General features: G+C 41.3%; 1 protein-coding gene across 5 annotated transcripts in view; it reads left to right on the forward strand.

Annotated features, from left to right (window-relative positions):
- Positions 1–21,508, forward strand: part of Ndg (Nidogen) — a 39,625-nt gene that overhangs the window by 10,767 nt on the left and 7,350 nt on the right. Inside the window, exons 2-15 of one of the 5 annotated variants that reach the window (XM_078192052.1) lie at positions 5,737–6,015; positions 7,171–7,376; positions 7,464–7,555; positions 8,215–8,361; positions 9,395–9,628; positions 10,195–10,720; positions 11,626–11,792; positions 11,948–12,076; positions 12,168–12,263; positions 13,742–13,915; positions 16,399–16,536; positions 17,271–17,396; positions 18,270–18,392; positions 19,800–20,143. In XM_078192052.1, the coding sequence (XP_078048178.1) occupies positions 5,737–6,015; positions 7,171–7,376; positions 7,464–7,555; positions 8,215–8,361; positions 9,395–9,628; positions 10,195–10,720; positions 11,626–11,792; positions 11,948–12,076; positions 12,168–12,263; positions 13,742–13,915; positions 16,399–16,536; positions 17,271–17,396; positions 18,270–18,392; positions 19,800–20,143 (2,781 nt within the window). The remainder of the gene's footprint in view (positions 1–5,736; positions 6,016–7,170; positions 7,377–7,463; positions 7,556–8,214; positions 8,362–9,394; positions 9,629–10,194; positions 10,721–11,625; positions 11,793–11,947; positions 12,077–12,167; positions 12,264–13,741; positions 13,916–16,398; positions 16,537–17,270; positions 17,397–18,269; positions 18,393–19,799; positions 20,144–21,508) is intronic. The other 4 variants (XM_078192061.1, XM_078192069.1, XM_078192079.1 and 1 more) reach the window with 4 other exon arrangements.

Here is a 21,508-nt window from a genome sequence, read left to right on the forward strand (position 1 = left end):
TAATACAATGATAGTAATATTAATGTAGTAATAGTAATCATAATGAAGGGATGTATAATCGTAATCATAACGAAAGAATATGTAATGGTAATATTAATCACAAGGAAGGAATACGGTAAATACGTAACAGTGAGATTCTTCTTTCAATCTACTAGGTCGATCTCTAAATTCGTACCAATTATTATACTAATTTTCTTCAACATCATTTCTACCGAGGATGTGAAAAGACATCTTTTAATGACTTCCATTTAACACAATTTTTACTAAAACGATTAATGACTTCCATTTAACACAATTTTTACTAAAACGATTAAAGATTACCTTTTAATCATTTTTGCTAACAATTATTTCTAATTTCCCATGTTCTTTTGTATATCTTATCGTACATATATTAACGCAACTTTATAATAAAAGAGGTCAAGAAATTTCTGAAGAATGCACGAACAAACTATAAATAAAATTAGTAGATAAGAAAGGGAGCCAGTAACCGTGATCAATCAAACTCTCGCTGACAAACGACATAATGAAATAACAATGCTCGCGTGTCCAGTATCTCTAATCGACTCTAAGACCATTTCTATCTTCCGTTTGCAAGTGAGACTTGTCGACTTGGCCGACCGACTATAACAAGCCGTCGATAGCTCGGTCGTTAAAGCAATCGTTCGAAGGGAAGGAAATCGACTCGAAAGTCGACCTATTCTCTTTCATCCGCCAAAAGCATCGACCGTATAAACGGGAATCTGGAAAGCAGAGTAATTGACAGGCGCGCTTTAATCATCCCTTAGAAATCTGGATCGCGATCAATCGGCGAGTGCCTCTCGGTCGCGACCGGGCAGGACCAATCTCGCGGCTGTGCCCCTAAAGCGAAAAGGAAAAGGTCCCAGGGCTGCGCGCGAGACCGAGGTCGTCCCCGGTAATTATTCCAATCGGCCAACACGGCTTTTCCTTCCTTTTAATTCCCAGCGATCGATAGTAATCGGCCTAGATCAGTCGTTTCCGATTAGACGATTTCCCGGCCGATAATTGCGAGCGTGCTGAGCCGACCGGGCCGATAATCGATTGCGAACTAGCAAACTCTCGAGGCCGCGCATCGATCGATCCTGTGCGAGCGGTGCTCCCTGGTTGCCGCCGAAACGTTTTGACACTCTCGCTCGCGTTCAGAGACACCGGGAGTCCGAGTCTCCCGCTATCTGCGAGCAGGGCTATCGCGAGGGGCCGTAGGTCACAGCTGAGCCGATGACACACACGCACACACGTAATCCCCTCCCCGGTAATCGTGAACGCGGAGGAAACGGTGAAAATAGACAGGAATGGCTCGAACTAATGACCGGGGATCCATCTCGCGCGCCGATTCTCTTCCTGATGCTGCCAAGTGTCGCCCGTTGCTGAATCGTTTGCTAAAAGTTTAGAGGATTTTCAGGGGAGCTCAACATGTTGCTGCACTCTCAGGGAGTAATCAGCGATTCTCAGTGATTCTCAGATTTGTATTCAATTGTATGCATTCTTTGTAACACGATTTACTGCCTAAATTAATAATGTCGTACTATAATAAATGTTCTATTGTCTCAACAGTTATGTGTGTCTATCAGCTCGGATAATAAGGTTGTACTGTATTACTTTTAATGCAGTCTACGACTGCTGCTACAGAACAGAAACTTCAATAGGTTGCACGTTGTACCAAAAATATTATATCTATCCGATTTTACTCCCGCTTTGTGTTCCACAGTCTCCTTATTACTCTTCAGTCGAAATGCCAAATACATGAATGAAAAGTCGAGACGAAATCATCCAATACAGATCTTGTGTGTGACCATATCTCGCAGCAGTTGAAATCATAATTTTATCCATGAACTAGAAAAACTCGTAAGGAATGACAATATTTTTACGCGCCGACGTACATGAAAAGTAAGCACCGTTGTCGTTGTAATATGTACACCGCAATTATGACATCATTGACGAATGTAACACAAACCAGTGAGATAAGTGTAACTACTGTTGCAATATTGAATCTGACACGACTAAAGAGTCGTGAACCCGAGCATCGAATTTTTCTGCGGACGATCAGCAGACTGATTTACAGCCACGCTAATTGACCTTAAGTCTAGGTTCTCCTCGTCGAGGAAAATAACGCCGACGATTTAATAGCGAACAAGTTGACACCTAACGCGAGAACGGATCTGGCAGCGCGTTTAACGGCGACGCGGGATTATTGCTTTGTCGGTCTAATTCGTGTCAATTCGCGTGACCGGGTCGGTCGCCCGTTTAACGACACACGCGGGCCACGGGTGTTGGATTCGTCACGGCGTGGCGTCCGCGATATTAGCATCACGTGAAAACAATACAATCAGCCCGAACTTCCACTGGCGCATACACACTGTTAGCCGCGTCTCGAAACCGGCACGTGGGAACCGACCCGAACGAGACCGGAATTTCGGATGTCGTGCGTTCAACTTCGGCCAGTTAACGGAAACACGTCGTTGGTCCGGTCCTATGGGTTTCCAGCTTTGCGCGACCAGTTTGTTTCCGTCGCGTTTATTTCGATTAGCAACGCGTATATTTAACTAGCCACTCATTGTACACTGACTGATCGCGCGGCGAACCCCTCTCGAGCGATACGCAACCGAATTGATACTCCAAATCGGCTTTCAAATGATAAATGGCGAGTTTATTTTCATTTTCGATGCGATAAACGCGAAGTATACTAATTTCAGACGCGTTCCTTGAGAATATTTCTTATCTTGATCAACCCTCATACGTTCCTTATTTCTACGATATAATCTGTTCGTTGGTATCAAATTCACACGATGGTAAGTAATGGAACAATAAATATAATTTTCGTTGATTATTCATATTGTTCACAATTAATAAAATTACCTACTGAAAAGACTATTTTTTCATAATCTGTAAAAACTGTGTCATATTGAGAAGAGGAACGGACGAAGCTTAAAGGTTACTCTAAATTTTCTGCAACCTATTAGCCCTTTGCACTCGAAGCTATTTCAACTGTAAATCTAAAATAATTTTCTTGCCTCGTAATATTTCCATTCTACGTAATAAAGTGCATTTTTATGCATAAGAAATAGTTTCACTGTTTAACAATTTTTTAAATCTTAACTTTGTTTGTATAAAAATTGTCTTGAGACATGATAGAAGAATTTTAGTGGTGCCTCAGAGTCACCACTCGAGTGCAAAGGGTTATACGTATAGTAACAAAGAAATTCGTTCCCTTCTAAATCTGGATAAATAATTATTTAACCCGCATAGCAGGAATTCATGCATTGTGCGGCGGTCGTCGTGTTAATAAGATTTTAATGGATTCGATGCATGTCACGTTTACATTTCACACAGCCAATGATCGAATTAAATCATACGTCGTTCCATCATAAATGGTTAATACATAGTGACAATGATGATAGAACCACAGACCAACAAGGATGTCAATTTGCAACCATTGAAAAAGCACTCCATCACCCGTAATAAATGACAATAGCCTAGTTTGAACTAGCATATGGATCAAACTACGTATTAGTCATGTATTGTGGCGAATTTTATACATTTGCGACAGAGATGGATGGTCGAGAAATACAGCAGTAGGAAGATTAAATAAATTTAAGAGTGCCGATGTATTCAAATTGTTTAAAGTGCAAACGATTGTTGATATAATTGGCTACGAAGTTTTCTCTTAATCTCATTTTGCTACGTACACAGGTTCTAAATTTTTAATTTACAGTTATTCAAATTGTAAAAATACAATTACGAGGAATTTATTTAATGAATCTGTCCCTCGGGACAAATATTACAGTAAAAATTGCTAAGCATCCGAGTAAATATACCATTGATACTGGTAGAAAGAAATGTAAACTAGCTGATGTTAAACTAATACCAAACTAGTGCTAATTAGCAAGGTCGATGCTTGAAATTCGCCAGCTTTCTAGCGTTTACAAGTGGTCTAATTCAACCCTTCACCCGAAAGCAGACCGTTTTAAAGAACGTAATTTGTCCGAACGTCGGTTCCGGGGCATCGCCGAACCTCTTTTAAACTTTCCATTAATACACCGCCTTAAAGAACGCTCGAATCCGCCTTCGCCGACGCGACATCATTCTCATTTCGTGTTTCGCCGTGGCCAAAAATACGTGGCGCAACGAATTAGGCCGGCCCAGACGAGGGTCTCACGGCAAAGCGAATATAGTTTTTTCTTTTTTCTTTTCGGCGGAGTTTTAATTCCGTCCCTTTAACGACGAGTCGCGCGGCGCGCGTCTGTCCGTGTCGGACGGGCCCAGCTGCCGTGGCGAATGTGGAGCAACGCGCGCGCTTTTCAGTTTAGCCAATTGACAGCGCGATAACTCGCGGCGCCGCGACCAGTTTTGAACTCGGGTGCTTTTCAATGCTCCGGCGACGCCGTTGCTCCATTAAACCCGCGCTCTGGGTGAATGACTTCTCGACGAGCACACATAGATATGCAACGCGCGGGCCGGCTCGTTACGTCATCGGCGGATTTCGCGCGGCACGTGCTAACAGTTTACCTGTTGACCTGCCCGCCGCACGTGCGCCGACGTTCGGCTCTCGATGCCGCGTGCACATCCCCTACGAATAGGTGATTAGGGTGCACCGGAACACGAAAATCCTCGGACTTCAATGGCCCGCAGCTCGTTTTTCAAACGTCGCCGTTCACCGTGTGATTTTCCTAGATTCGTTTCAAGTATTCTGCGAAACGTGGATTTTCGTGTTTTCGCGTGTCAACAAAATTTTAAGGGGATGCAATGATCAGAGATTAAATATAGTTTCTCCAAAAGATGTATCTTGGCACAGGGTATAGATAAGAGATCTTTGAGAATTGAATATAATTCGACGTCGTATTGCTTTCTCAACCCCTTTTATATAACAGTATTTTCACAGTTGCAAGAATAATTGGAACAATTTCTTAAAGGAAAATTTATATTCATTGTATGCACAAATTTACCCAAGTGTTTAAATACTGATGACAAGGGAACAATGACACTAGACAAAGTATGATAATGGATGAGAGAATAAGAACAATGTTTCTGGGGGATTCGACTAAATCTCTAAATTACTCGATGCTAAGTATTTCTCTATCACTCCTGTCGATACGCTAATATTCAGATCATAGCATGATACTAGTAGGTCTACCGGAAAGATATATCTGCCAATGTCATTTCATTTACGACATGTAATACTTCTCAAAAATGATATTCATCACGCTGGCAACAGGGTATAAGTTACGATTATATTAAATTATTATAATAATACAATAAATATTAGATGAATGTAAAATTTATTGTTTTCTTTCTATTTCAGAACGGATAGAATTTTCCGGTAGACCTAATATATTTATATAAATATAAAACAAACATCCAAAACATCATGCAAAACATCCCCTATAATGCCACCCCTTTTGGTCGAGTACATGTAAATTCGAGAAACCTAGCAAATCAATATTTCAGATTTCGTTCCCGATAAATCGCTTAGCTCGCAGTCCTTAGAACTACAGAGCTTCGATAGATCCTCGATTGAAGTACGTCTTCGTGCTCCATCGAAAAGATAACGAGCTTCTCGAAGTACCAACAGTGTTCCAAATCTTGAAATTGATTACGAGGACGCCATTTTAATTATCGAGCCTCGTAGAATTCTCCAGATCCTGGTGGCTCGACCACTTCATCAGGTTTCGCTTGGAAAAGAAGAAACGGGCTAACAGGGTTTATCGAACCTCGTTCCAGGTGAACGGGAATGGCGTTCTCTCCTTCGCCAGAGCGATGCAAAGGTTCTTCAACATCCCGTTCCCGCTGGACGATCCGGTTATCGCGCCGCTCTACACCCACGTCGACACCAGAGGCTCCGGAAGGGTCTATTACGGTGAAACAGATTCACCGGAAGTTCTCGCGAGAGCCGGAGGAATGGTGCGACACGCTTTCAAGGACGCGGCTGATTTCATGCCCACACATGTGTTTCTCGCCACCTGGCTGGACGTCGGATACTTCAACGAGAGGAGCGACAAGGTATGCGAGTCTATATTGTTCATTGTTGTTGAGGGTTGGGTGGAATAAAACACTCGTGCAGTGTAAAACCAGTGCAAATAATTATATTTAGAGGGTGTTAGGAAGGTACGGTGGAAGAACTATGATTATACCGACACCAGCGCGATACGAATAGGACGGGCTGTACAAAAGAACTGGTAAGCTAGGCGACAATACGCATTTTTGTGCCTAGTATACTTGCAAGTATACCTGAACCCTAATAAAAGTCCTGTACCTTGGATGTGAAGGTTTTCATAAAATACAGAAATTCGTCGTTCTGCTTAACAATTGTCAACTCTGTAGACACGCTTTCTTAGTTCTAGTTGCTTATACAAGAATAGTCATACAGGTCGTCGATTCGCGGTCGATTTTTCTTTTTTCTTTTCTTTTCATCATCCTTCTGTTTTGTATCTCATTTTACCGAAACTTTTCATTTTCACCCTTCTCTGATCGGAGCTTCTTTTACACTTTGACTGCCACGTAAAATATCTCAAGAATTTCATACCATTAAAGTATTTTATTTAATCAAATTAAAATCGAGAAGATACATTTTCAATAAGGATTTACATATTCAACGTTCTTGCATTTATGTAGATGCATATAATGTGTCACAACGTGTCTTACATTATCACATATATTAATAGATTAGCGTACAAATTAGTCTTGAACACTGCGTAAATAATTCCGTCACTGAAATATGAATGACGTGGCGGTTAAAGTGTTAAATGGGTATAATAGATTCACATGTAGCAAATTAACAATGATCTCACAATTTAAAAACAGACTGAATTTTCTCCGGCGTGTAAAGTAGCAGTTAAATATGACGATGTATAACCTCAATAGAATAAAAATATAAATGTAAAATATAACCCCCAACAGAACAAAAGGCTTTAGGGATATTGTAGTACCAAATGCAATTACATTAATAAAACAGAATAAATTAGTATGCGATTTCAATGTTCCGCTATAAATGGTTGGTACAAAAATTCGCGCGAAACGATAGTTTTTAATCATTCGCCGCCAAGCAAATTCTGGATAAATCGCAGTCACTAGTTAGCATTGTTCGATCAGATTCACGCGAAGCTGTTAATCTTCGGGACACCGGACGAATTCCTAACGTTATTCGAATTCTGTTAGGTGAACACTTACCAAGTAGCGATCTCGTCGAACGGCACGCATTCCTACATCGAGCTGCTGTACCCGGATAATGGTATCCAGTGGATCCAAGGTGAATCGCACCCCAGCGGTCTGCCAGACGCGAAGGCGCAGGCAGGATTTATGAGCGAAGGAAGAATGTACACCGTGAAGGGTTCCGGGACGGATCAGATTCAGAACGTCGACAAGTGAGTCAGAAGGAGGCACTGCTTAACGAGAGATTCGCTTCGAGTGATTCACTGCGCGGCGACATTCTAAATCCTATTGTTCTGTAGGTGGTCGAATGTGAACAGACCGGGACAGTGGCTGTTCCAGGTTGGTCCAGCATTCAACGACGACGATGTTAAACTACCGGATAACATTGAGGGTGAGTTCCTACTTTTAAGATCAAGCGGAGCGAAGAGAATGCTGAGAATTCGTGAAGAGAAAAACATGGAACCGAAACAATGGATGAAATAATGACACGCGTGGCGATATAACCTTCAACGGTGTCATTTTAACCACTTTATTCGATTCAAATTTATCGAAATTCGCAAATGAATTTTCACTTTCTTTTGTTATATTGATTATTGTATCTTTTCATACAACGAGCTAAAAAAACATTGTATTATAGTACCGTTCGTAAAGATCCGAACATCATTAGTGCAAATTGTTATGAACACCGTAGGAGGGTTAAGAGGATGAAGGAAAGAATCGGTGTCTCTAATTAGAGCAACTTATCCATTAAGGGTTGCAATCTCGCGATCCTACTTTCTTACAAATGAAAAAGCGTCTTACAGTACGCTTCTATTTTCTGAATCAGAGGCGTGCTTCTTGAAATTTCATTAGTGCTCGGAGGGTTAATTTCATACTGTGTACGTACACTGTGCTCATAACTGTTCAAGTTACGCGCTAATTAAGGGAGGAAGCGGTAAAGGTCCCCGCTGGTTTCCAAGTTTTCCTCTGAACCGAAATCTCGTTGCATTCGGGGATCGCTTAGAGCAAGCCAGCATAGTTTCACACGCGAACGTACCGCGTTACACGCAGACATCAGCGCAACGAACCAGGTGGCCAGCTGCAGAACCGGAGCAACGACTTGCCACAGCAAAGCGTCGTGCATGGACTACGCGGTCGGGTTCTGCTGTCACTGCAAGCAAGGATTCTTCGGGAACGGGAAATCCTGTCAGCCGAATGGTGAGCATATCCGCGGCTGTCGCGCGAGACTCAAGGAGGTCCCTAATTATCCGCGAGCCCGCGTCCCTTTGATCTGCTCCCGGAACGTAAAAATCCGCTTTCGAACGGGTCGACCGTGGCTCGCAATTTTAACCACTCTTCTCTCCTTTGGAGAAGCGTCGCGACGCGATATAAACGACGTCCAATAACGGTCGGTTCTGCGGGACGGTCTCTGTGATCTATTCAGGGATTACGAGCCTCTGCCGCCCCTTCGATGACCCCGTAGAACTCAAGATTCGCGAGGCGCAACCTTTTGAACGCGGCCCACCTACCTCTGACGAATTTTCGATGATCCCCGATTCAAAGCTAACTCAGGCTAGAAAATCAACTCTGTTCGAATCTAACTCGCGAGGCCACTCACCCAGGGACTAGCGAAATCAAGCTTTTTGAAGATGTGTAAAAATGAAGTTATGGCAGATCGACGGTAATGATTAGACTGCGGTTCTTTGTGAAAAATTAAAATTTTCTGAGACAGTTGTGAGAAATAAGAAACGAATAATGACAATTTCTTTTAATATTTTTTTTAAGTAAACGACGGTATTTTAAAATTCTTCCAGCACCTACAGTTTTTTTATGCATCTGTTCACTTTTATCATAAATGTATAAAATTTGCATTCTAGTAACAACATATGCAACCAATTCAATACAACGTATGATACAAAAGTACAATAAGATATTTTATTTTAATATTTCAGTGCCTAGTCCACTAGGTGTATCCATGATCGAGTACTCTATCTTAGTATTGTAGTTTCTAGTCCAATAGGTAATTAAAAGCAGCAGTATTTCACTGGAATATTTCCGTTCCCAGTCAGCCAAGAAATTCAAGTCCCGCGCAGCCCAGCTATTTTAATTTCGCGAGTTTTGACTTTTCGTAAACGAAAGCATGCAGTTAGTGAAACGTCTCGCAGTTCCATGGTGAAACAATTCAAGCGCTAGCTTAAATACCTCTTGAAGTGGCCGCACAGGAATTGGAAGGGGTGGCAAATGTTTGCAGATGTCCCACTTCGTGTAATTGGCCGCATCTCTGGCACGATCAACAACGTCGAATTCCCAGCGAGAGATTTGCAGTGTTATGTGCAAACAAAGGATGGAAGAACGTACACCGCTCTGTCCCGTGTGCCAGATGAGATCGGGCCGAACTTCCAACTGCTCGGCAGTCTTGGTGAAGTGATTGCCTGGCTGTTCGCGAAACCTGTTGGAAAGACGAAGAATGGCTATCAATTGACAGGTACGCAGCTCTGTCTAAGCAAAATTAAAATAACAAAACAGCACGTCGCTGTATCTTCTTTTCTAAAATTTATTGAGCACTTTTGTGTTAGATGTGACGTTCTTCTTAGAAGAATGTTGTATAAATTTTATTTTTATTTTATTTCTTTAAATTATTATTTGTAAATTATCGTTGTCACAAATCTTTTATAAATTACATTTTATTTTTGCAAGTATCTAAATATACTATTCAGCAGTATTATATAAAAAAAGTATATCTCATACCTCGCATAGAATTAAAATGCTATAACAATTATCTTTAACTTCTAACACATTCGATTTTCAAGAATTGATGAATGAATAGTTTGAAAAAGGAGAAAATTTTTAAATGTGATTATTTCAAATATAATTTGTTGTATACTTAAAGAAGCACCCTCCTTGCACCATTTAATTTTGACACAAATTCAGCCGACATGATATTCTGAAAGATTAGCTTGGAATACATCGCACAGGCTGTGTAATCTATGAACTAGTAACAACAGGTGATTCCAAGTTCATCCCCTGAATTTAATAAATTGCTTGTTACAGGCGGGCTCTTTAATCACACAGCAGTATTGACGTTCGGCTCATCGGGCGACAAAGTGACGATCCGCAACAATTACCTCGGCCTGGACGTGTTCGGTCAGCTGAAGATGGAGGCGGAGGTGATAGGTACGTTGCCGCACCTGTCGAGGGACACCCGGGTTAGCAACGGTGACTACGATGAACTTTATACCAGAGTGCAACCGGGCATAATTCGCGCTCAGAGCGAACGAACTTCGAAATTAAACGACGGTTCCGGGGAACGGAATATGGACTTCACGTTGGACCAGACGATCGTTTATAACGAGTGTCCCTACCTGTCCGTTGACCCCGAGGACGACACAACTAGGCTCAAGTACTTCAGAGGTATGACGACTTACGAGGCCACTGAGGGCATCATCCGGTTCGCCGTGAATACGAAGGTCACGCCGCTCGAGGAGGAGGACCCTTGCATTAAGGGAAAGGACACATGCACCGAACATAGCAGCTGCGTTGTCGTTGGCGACAGGTTCAAATGTGAATGCAACTCTGGGTAAGCAAACTGCTCCACTTTTCTTTTCAATTTAGACATTTGGAGATGTTCTTGATAAGAATATTCTTGCGACGGTTCCGTACGAAGTTCAACCCTTTGCGAGTATTTGGTAGAAAGATTGTAACACATATTCATTAACTCTCTAACCGCGGCCACTTGGAATTAACATTCGAAATATTTTTGCAAAATTTATCAAAAGAATAACTAGATTTTAAAAAATACTAATTTTTTATTTTGGAAAGTTTTTTTTCCTTTCTATATTTTCTTATATTCTTCTCATTTAATATTTTGGATGCATTTGCATATCAAATAAAATTCATTATTCTGCTCACAGTTTCAATTTGTGCTGCTTAAACTCTGCACCAGTATAATACTTTACAAATGGCTTTATAATTATCGACGAAATATAGCACAAATTTCAAACGCAACATTAGCCAAACGTAAACATAACAAGCCGAGCTCGCGGACTGATTTTTTGCCCGTTACGCTCGTGACTGAATGTTAGTTCCTCTCAGTACCTCAGAACAGTTAGTCACGATTCTTGTCGTTGCTGTTACGAAGCAGTTCAATTATTAAAATTTAAGAAACGCCTTCAAAATGCAAAGTACAAAAGTGTTTAGTGATGGCCGTGATAACGAATCTTCTGATAGTGATGTTTTTATGCCAGTTGCAAAGCGAATAAGGCATCTATAAACGTAAATAAATATCTAGAAACGTAAAAGCATTAGAGTTTACTTCCTCAACTCCAGTATCGCGTAAAATTGACTATATCACAGGTATTGCGGGCATCTACATTTCGCATCGTATTGCGACTGTTTACAAACATCAAAGTAGTAAAAATGCTAATCGTCGTAGCATGAATGGAGCGATAGTGCAAGGGGTTAAAAATGCAACTCGTTTCACAGATTCCACTATCTCTACGAAGAGGACGGCACTGCGACCTGCGTGGACGTGGACGAATGCACAGCCGGCAATCACATGTGCTCACCGGATGCGCAGTGCATCAACCAAGAGGGTAGCCACACCTGCGAGTGCCGGCCAGGCTTCTCCGGCGATGGCCGGGTTTGCGATAGTAAGTGCAGAATCAAAAATACCAAACAAGTTACCATTCCATGATAATCCGGTACCAGCCACGGACAAGAGACTGACCGAGAAAATCAATATCTGTCCCGCGAGTTCTGCTTTACGCTTCGCCAGTAACCGGTACATCTTCTGTTGGAAATCCAGAGATTCCCTCCTGCGAGGACGTTCGCTGCGACAATTACAAGACCTGCGTGATGATCGACGGTGCGCCTAATTGCATTTGTATGTCGGGTTTCGAGGAAACGGAGCAGGGTTGCTACCCTATCCAGCGAGGTAACACAGATTTCTCTTGTCGAAATAGATAACATATTGTTCTCTGAACACATGTTCTTGACATTATTACATTATATTCGACTTTCGGCAGGTATCTGCGAAGAAGAGAACAACTGTTCTTCAAACGCCATCTGCATCCTCAACGAGGATAAACCAGACGCCTGCATGTGCCTGCCCGGTTTCTTAGGTACGCCGCGTTCATCTTTTGCTTCTTCGATTGTAAACGTCATTAAAGAACATTCTCTTCCGCAACTTTGACCAAGAGCTCTCGGGGAAACTCTTGCAAAAAGATAATGTACGATCCATCACGAATAAAACACGACTCCGTGATTCTCTTCTGCGATTCCACGCGGAGTTTTCCAGCGTACGAATGAAATGAAAGGAATGTTTTTCCTAATGAAGCTGTTTGAGTCGATGGACGTAATTAAGCTCGCTGTCGCAGCCTACGATGTCGTTAGCAGCTCCAAAACAGTAAATAACAAGTTTCATCGTGCCATATTACGCGCTGGCTCCGCGACTGAATGCGAGGAGCAGACTTTCTGTAGCTATGTATCTTCGCAGCAAATTATTCGATTACATATATCTCCCATCGCGACCTGCAACTTGTTCGAATCATCGTTTTAAATTTAGAATTAAAAGTGGACATTTCTTTTCATCATTAAAATAATTCTGCAGGCCGATGCAGAACATCCTTAAAAGGAACTGGATTTACGTGCATCAAATTTCATCACATAATAGTCAAACTGACACGTTACAATTATTCAGATTATGAAGAGTACTTGTTATTAGGTATCTGTTACTTGCGGAAAATATTACAATAATTCTTGTTAACCCCTTGCCGTACTATTCTTTTCATAGTTACAAGGATGAGCACTTTTACTACTGTAATGATTTCATAGAAGGAAAAGGAACAATATTTATTGCGTTTGTCTATATTTACTTAAATGGTTAAATATCGATGACAAGAGGACAGACTTTTATTCCGGTTTAAAAGAACGGAATAACATTTATACTTAAGAAGATATTAATAGAAATCTCTATGACTAGCCAGACTCGTCGAAGTACGGCAAGGTGTTAAAGAATATAGTAAATATTTTATTGGGTAAACACAAAAGCAGCTATCTTATATTGCTTCACAAAATTAACAAGCATATAAATCTAATATTATGAATTTCTTGGACAAATTCTTCGTAAATGTATCTTCACAATAATTAGAATTTTATTTTTTAAAAGACACTACCCAAGAGCCAACGCGTTTCAACATCGCTGAATAATCGTAACCAGCTTGTAGAATTAACATGCCACTAGTTTTCACTTAGGTGTCAGTGTATTACACACTAGTCGCTTTTAAAATGTCCAGGAATTATCTGCTGTAAATTGGTAACGCGTATAAAGAATACCGCATAACAGTATTGTAATGTATCAAGTAAAAATGGTGACTCGAGTAAATCGGGGGTAGGTCGTACACCGCGCGATCCGTTTGCAGGGTAGAGAAAAATCAGATTACTCGTGGGTCGACCGGAGTCCGAAGAGACCGGCGAACAATTGCTAGGTAGAACGGGTGCCGCGAGAAAATGATTTTGATCGGGGTTCTACGTCCGGTGAATTCGCGATTCGTATGTTTCCAAGATCGACTTCCATCCCAATGATTACAATTGTTCCCAGGCGATGGTTACACGTGCCAGCCAGAGATGGACGTGTCCACGACGGACACGCCGCAACCGCAGTGCTCGCAAAATGGTTGCTGGTGCCCGGACGGCTGGGACTACCAGGACCCAGAATGCGTGCGCAAGGAGGAGGAGGGGGAGGAGGAGTTGACCATCTACCAGCAGCGAGGATGTGAGTATCAAGAACAATATCGCCGGGACCCGATCCCTCGACGAATTATCCGGACTTCGACATTTCCGAGCCGTGTAATTCGCCGAATCGGCGCGCTGTGATTTTTGCCCGCGCGATTCCGCCCCGAGGAATGCGGCGCGACGCGGTGGAAACTTCACTTGCACGAGACTCTTAATCGTTTACGAGTTTGAAACGCTACGGGAAGTATAAGCTTCTTAAAGTTCAATCCTTTGAGGACGAAGTTACGCCGGCGTGAAAAAAGTTGGCGGAAAGAAGGAACACGGCCGCGGGAAAAGGGTCGGCGGAACTCGGGGCCGAGCAAACTTTCCCCGGGGAGAATCGACACCGCCGCGGAAAAGTGTACGTTCCGAGAGTACGGTCTTCCAATCCGTGCCGATGCAATTTTTACCGCGAGCCAGGTCGCAATGATTTCTTTGTTATCTTTGACTCGCTGTTAATCGCCTTTGAAACGGGAAACGCCTGCTGAAGGTTGAATTCTTGCGGAAGAAATACGGTGCAACTACGTTGTCGGACTCCGAAACCATACAAACCGCTGCTTTGATGCGTTTGAAACCTTTTACGCGGTCTGAACACCATAAAATGCGTTCGTACTGTTACATTTAAACTTCGACGCCGACGCGGTCGGTGGAAGCCAGTTTCGTCTAATTTCCGTTTGTTCGAATTCCTTCGTAGGGACGTAAATTGGCGTGGAGATACACAAGCTATTTGCATAATATTTTGGCTGTAACGTATTTTTATTACAAACATTTAGAAAAGCATCGGAAATTTAGATGCAAAATGAATTTTTCTCACAGTTGCGATAATTAATTTCCTCACACTTGATAATTTCCTACGAGTGAAGCGAAATTTGGAGTTACCATTTACCCTAAGCTTGTTCCAATGATTAGATAACGAGGGAATCCTTTAACAAAATCTTTCTCGCTGGATTTAATGTTATAAGTCGAAAGATTGGTCTCAAGCAGAATTGTTCTTTTTCAATTGTTTTTTTAAGTTGAAGGCCGATGTACTTATTCACTTTGATTTCGATTTACAATCCTCTCTCTCTCTCTCTCTCTCTCTCTCTCTCTCTCTCCCCCTTTCTTTCTCTCTTCTTAACACGTTCAATATCGCATCAGTTGCATATGGATGACTCCAATTTTTAAGATATTGAAATTTATTTTTATTAAACAAAATGAATGCCATTGGGATCTTTAAAACACGAAAGAGTTGAGAGTTAGAACACGAAACTTCCTAGTTGCGATTTCATTAATGAAATGACTTAATTATTTTTTAGAATTGTCGGTGTTGAAATTTGGCACTCGACTGAAGACATACTAAAAGTCATACAAATTTTTCATTCAGTCCTCCCTAGTTAAATAGTGTTAACTAACGTTTCTGATCATCCAAGAAATAAAGCTTTAAAGTCATAAAATCCTTTTTAAATAAGCGAAAATAAATACATTGAAACACGCTTGTAACTCTAGGAAGTAGATCGATTATTTCTAGTTTTGATTAAAATGATAAAAGACACGCGATGTTCTTCATATTTTAAAATACGCTGAAAAATGACATATTAATGAACAAAATATTTTAACTAAGGACAGCAATATTGCAGAGAGAAATAGTGTATAAAGAGACACTGTGCTTCATTTGTTTGTTCTCTGTTCACATATTCAAACTATTGGGTGATATTGATTGTAATCGTTAAGAGAGGGTTATTGTAATAATTTCTATCATACTTCCATCGAGTCCGCAGTCTAGTAACAACTCTGTAGCTACTAGGAACAACGTCGCAAGTCATACGTTGCACATCCGAGATATCATCGCTTTGAGTTCTGATAAAAAATGCTTTGTATTTAAAATTTCGTATTCCCTGTTTCAAATCACATGATTTTGTCGAATCTGTTGAAGTTTTGTTCACGATGTTTTTTTTCTGATAAATACATGAAACCTGTACAGTTTAACCCTTTGCACTATAATAACGAGTCAGACTCGTAATACAGATTTCATGCAAGATCTACTAAATATGAACACTATTAATTTCCTCTATATCGAAATAAAGATAAATTCTTCTCTTATCAAAGTCTAGAAACAAAAGTACATAACGACAATAAAAGAAGCAAAAATCGTTTAGTCCTATTATTAAAAATATTGCGGACAAAAAAGTGCTAATCAACGCAGCGCGAAAGGAATGGTGGTGCAAGCGATTAACGAGTGCATCAACTTAAGTTTGAAACTTGAGAATTGCGGCGTTTTCCTAGTAACCGCGGGTCCGTGTTCGAGAAGGGAAGATCAAAATTTCTGACCAGTCCTCAAGGGATCGACAACGACCGAAAAACGTGCATGGCGTTTAATCGCATGTGAAACACGATTCGGGTAGATAGCGATTGCACGAATACGTGATGCGAGAGACAGTTTACCACAGCAGAGTCGAGAAACTCGCTGACCGCTAGCGACGATCGGTTTTGCATCGTGCATTCTAGTATCGGCACGCCCAATCCCGGAATGCTTGGAAGACTACTGCATATGCCCCTGGGGATACGATTACAACCGCACGGATGAGATTTGCGTGCCCCAGCCAGGATACAACCACGAAACGATGGGTCCATCAGGAGTTCACTGTACGACGGTTTCGCTTTGCTTTTACTAATTTGGTCGATTAACAATCCGCGACACGAACGCTAAACTTCACGCACACTTGAATTAATCCCGCCTACGTTCTACTTTATTCTTCCGCCTGGACGATCGAATTCGTCTGTCGGCGTTTCGACTGGCCATTTGCGCGGCACACGGTCCCCGTGGAAACTTTTAATCACGGTAAGGTGTCCTTAGTTTAAAGAGCGACGGCTAATATTATTTCGAATAAGTAATTGAATCGGGACTTCAAAGCAACAGTCGAAACGTCGGAAAATTCTGGAATGTCTTCTCAGGCGTAATTGGAAAAATTCGATCGATTTAGGTTCCGGAGAAAATTCACGTGGATTCATTATACCACCGAGCAATTTATCAGAGCAATTATAACTTCATTTTTATTTTATATAACTTAATTTTTATTTTATATAACTTAATTTTAATACATTGTACTTATTTCAATACATTGTGCGTATGTTGCCAATATTTTTCAAATGAAAGGCGTTGCACTTGAATAAATTAGACAGGGAGTCTCCAGTGAGATCGCGATTGTCGCATTATTTTTGCAAAACTGTCGGGAAACGTATGTCGAGATGAACCAGCGACAGAAAAATCGCATGAATTTTCTCCGATGGCAAATGCAACTGATCCGCGAAATGGCTTCATAAATTTTGTATGTGAGACAGTCCAGCGAATTATCATAATTGCGCACGCTTATGTCCAGTACCGTGCAACGTGGTGAACAGGTGTCATCCCTACGCGCAGTGTGTATACGTAACGAGTAACGGTGACTACGAGTGTCGCTGTAACCCCGGTTTCAACGGCAATGGCATAGAGTGCACGAAAACAGGTATGATTTTTCAGTCTTGCACATTTCTCAATTCCGGTAGATGTTCAACGACAGTGCGTTCTCACCGACGAAAATTCAACGAGGTCAAGTTCGACCAACGTCGTCACTGACCAACAATATTAATTAATATCCCTTGGTCTGTAATTCCTTTCGTTATTGTGCCCATTCAAATTTCTTTGTCATTGTGTTCTTCATTCGCGTTGTGTTTCATCTATTAGGGATAACGACACAGCAATTGTACAATATGAGACGAATTCAGAAAAATTTCTTTTAAATCTAAAATTTCATACGTGTATCGAAAGTGTATATTTTGCAGAGGGAGAATGCAATCAAAAGATTCGATTTATTCAGAATAAAATAAAATCGAAAATTGCGAAAAAATATAGAACAGGAAGGAATGGTTTCCAAGTATATATGAGACCGTGTTTGCTCTTAAAACAGACCACGCTGTGTGTTTTTATTTCAAGATCAGTTTGAATTCTTTTATACCTTTATCTACGTTACATTATATGATTTTCTAATTAACATGAAGTTAAATTGAAAAGTGATAGCACGACGACTTCAGGATTTCTATTTCGATCAAAAAAAGTCAGATGTTACAGTGTAAAAATATGGATATAATAATAATGTTTTGAAATGTTAGTCGATAATTTGTCAACGCGTTAAGCTTTACAGTATTGTTCGAAAGTGGCAGATGAGAATCAAGGTAGGAGAACTATTGTTGTCGAGTCTCGTTAGTGGCACTGGTCATACTGGTTTCGATGCATAGATATCGGTGGAACGTGTGTATCATAGTTTCCCACCGAGACCGCGCGCGGAAACCGTGCTCGTCGATGACGGACGAACTGACATCGAATTGTTATTCTGGCTCAGAAGTGTCCTGTATGGAGGTGGACATCTGCGACCCGAAGGCGTCCTGCCAGTCCGAGGAGCCGTTGGCGAAATGCGTTTGCAATCCAGGATATGAGGGAGACGGAACCACGTGCAGTCCTATCGGTCGTCATATTAAATATTTTTCACGTTCTTTCCTGATCACTGTTTGTTCGGTTTTCTCGTCACGTTCTTTCCTGATCACTGTTTGTTCGGTTTTTTCGTCACCGTTTCTCCTTTTTTTTTTGTCACCGTGTCTCCCCTTTTTTTTGTCACAGTTTCGCCCCTCTTCGTCACAGTTTCTTGGCACCTTTTGATGTACGATATCCGGTGTCATTTTTATTTGCTTGCTCTGCATGCTGAGATCAAAGAACGCCGCTTATATAGTCCGTTGATCGCATGTTTAGCTATAGAGCAATCATTAACCAATTAGGAACCATAATTCCAGATATATGAAAACAAGTTTGTTAAACATTCTTATTCGGGAGCCTGAAATTTGACATGTCCGTTTCCCAATTTTGAACATTCAACTTTGGCTAACCGATTCGATAAGCATCCTTTGCTTACTGTAAAATCGATTAAATTCAATACGATTATGAATTTACTTCAGAGTGAATCTTCTCTAGCCTTTATTATATCCCGAGCACATCTATTCACTGTACTGTGAACGTCTCGCGATAGCAAGGATAATTATTTCCCCTTCTGCATCCAGAGTCGTTGTCTCTCCACTGCTTAATCCGCTTAATAAACATGTTCTTGACATGAACGAGCATGCCCGATTAAAAAGTGTATTGTCCCACACATTGCAAACTCGTTTGAACCTTATTTTACATTTGACAGTAAAATATCGTAAATAAAATTTTGCATCCTTGTTTTAGAATTGATGACGTTGCACACTCAAGGTGAATTATAATGAATCTTAGAGTGGTAATGTACATCAAAATAACTCCGTATCACTATAATGACAGTGAGTTAACATCAAATTAATATCAATAATGGTGATTTGATATCAAATTGATTCTGTCTCAATAATAACGAAGCCCAATTGACTCCGTGTCAATTAATGGTGACTTGACGTCAAACTGACTCTATATCAATAGTGATACCACCAGCGATAACGAGCCAATTTGACGCCAAGACACCATTAATTTTCCTATCAATTACAGCAGTCAATTCGACGTCACGTTACTAGCAATATTAAAACAACAGACACCACTTGAAGAAAATTATAAAATTACCTTCTCGAAATTTCTTATCTTAAAATAGCCCATAGAAATCGAATCCTATCACAAACAATTTTTATTTTTACGCAATCACGATTTCAATAATTTTCCACAAACAGTCATACTCGAGCATAATGATATCATTTAAAACATCGATATTATACTGTTTGGACCAGCGCGGGTGGTGGGAAATCGTTAACATGCCCCCGCGCGAAATTGTTCCCAGCCAACCGTTGTCCCAAACGAGTTTCGACGTTTTCCGGTAATGTTCTTCGTTTGCTTCACGTGCCATTTTATTGTTGCAATGCAGACAAGTGTAGCTCGAACGCCGACTGCACGGAAGGCGAGATGTGCTCGTACAATCCGAGCAGCTCACGACACGAGTGCACTTGCTCGCCCGGCTACAGCATGGTGGACGGAAGATGCGTGGTGTCCGATTGCTCGACGAACCCGAGGCAGTGCCACGTGAACGCGCACTGCGTGTCAGCTGGCGACGGAGGCTACCAGTGCGTCTGCAACGAGGGATACAACGGCGACGGGATACGTCAGTGCGTCGAGGACCACATCGGCTGTAACGTCCTGAATAATTGCGGCAGGAACGCGATCTGCGGATACAACGAGGCTGCAGCGAACTTCGCGTGCGTCTGCCAACCGGTATGCTCATTACCGTGCTCGGTGTCTTAACGCATGTGTCCACGCGAGAGGAGAACTCTCGTCAGTTGCTACGTAGTCTCGCAGCTCGAATTTCTCTGGAAATGCGGGGCGGTTGCTTTTAGAGATTGACGGAACCGGTTGCTATTTTGAGAGCCGCACAGTGCTACGTTTTCTCAAAAAGTTGGCCACAATTCGTAACTCCACACGCTTTTTATGATAATCGGTACTCTTATGCTTTTAAAATAGTTGTAATTTCCCAATGTTTGACAATAATTGTATGCTTGGAATATAATTTTGTTTTAAGCAATAGATATTGTTAGAGCAGCTCATGGGATAACGATTTAGAGCATATTAAGCAAAGAAGTACAAGACTTGTTTCAGAGATATTATACGTTGCGTGTTACAAAGTTTACCTCTGTAACATATATTTTAATGGTGAAATATTTTATGAATGATTTCTTGATGGATTATTAGCCTGATGCATCAAAGATGTTACCATGAAAGCTATTTGAAAATTATGACTTGCATTTGATGCTCTGAAATGTATGCAACATATGAGTAGCTTAGGATCATAGCGGCGTATGATTCTTAAAAGTTGAAAGCACGAGTAAAAAAAAGTTACTATAAATTAATTTAAGTCTGAACCACCTTAACAATAAATTTGGTCAGTGAACAATACCCACGTCCGTCAACTATATTTAACTATATATTTGGAAAATTGCATTATGGTTAACTTTTTGGTAAATCACCACTCTGCTGATATATGTACAATTACTACAGTAATCGATTGGTCAATGAAATTATGTGAGAAGGAAAAATGAACGTCCGGAACAATGGTCATTCACAGTAGTCGCCCTGAAATGACGCGAGCAAAGTATACTTTCGTTCTAGGATCAACAGTTGCAGTGATCAATTGCAGCACAATTCCTTGGGAATAACTCGCGCGAGAAATTCCCAAACGGACACATGTCTATAGATATAAGTAACGCGTGGCTTATTGATTCACCTGCATAGCTATTTCGCCCGAAAACCGAGGGTATCGGTGGCGATCGAAGGGCTTCCTAGATGCCTCGTCGTTCGCTCGCCGAACCCTTCCGCTGAAAATCAGGATCGAGATCACCGGTGGAAATTACTCTGTTTGCTAATGCGATAGTTTAGGGGGAGCCGAGTGTAACCTAACTCGGGAACTCCATCAAGTAGTCACAGACTCCACGAATCAGCCGCCGCATAGATGAATGTGTCGGACTAGGCTGCCACTTTGGTAACCGACGGTTTATGACCAGACATCGTCCTACAGGACAATGGACGAGGTCGACGAGCAGCGATATTTAACACTAAAGCGATTGCGGGACCCTTGTACCTAAA

The sequence above is a fragment of the Augochlora pura genome, chromosome 2 (assembly GCF_028453695.1).
Source record: "Augochlora pura isolate Apur16 chromosome 2, APUR_v2.2.1, whole genome shotgun sequence".
In the NCBI taxonomy this organism is placed as follows: Eukaryota; Metazoa; Arthropoda; class Insecta; order Hymenoptera; family Halictidae; genus Augochlora; species Augochlora pura.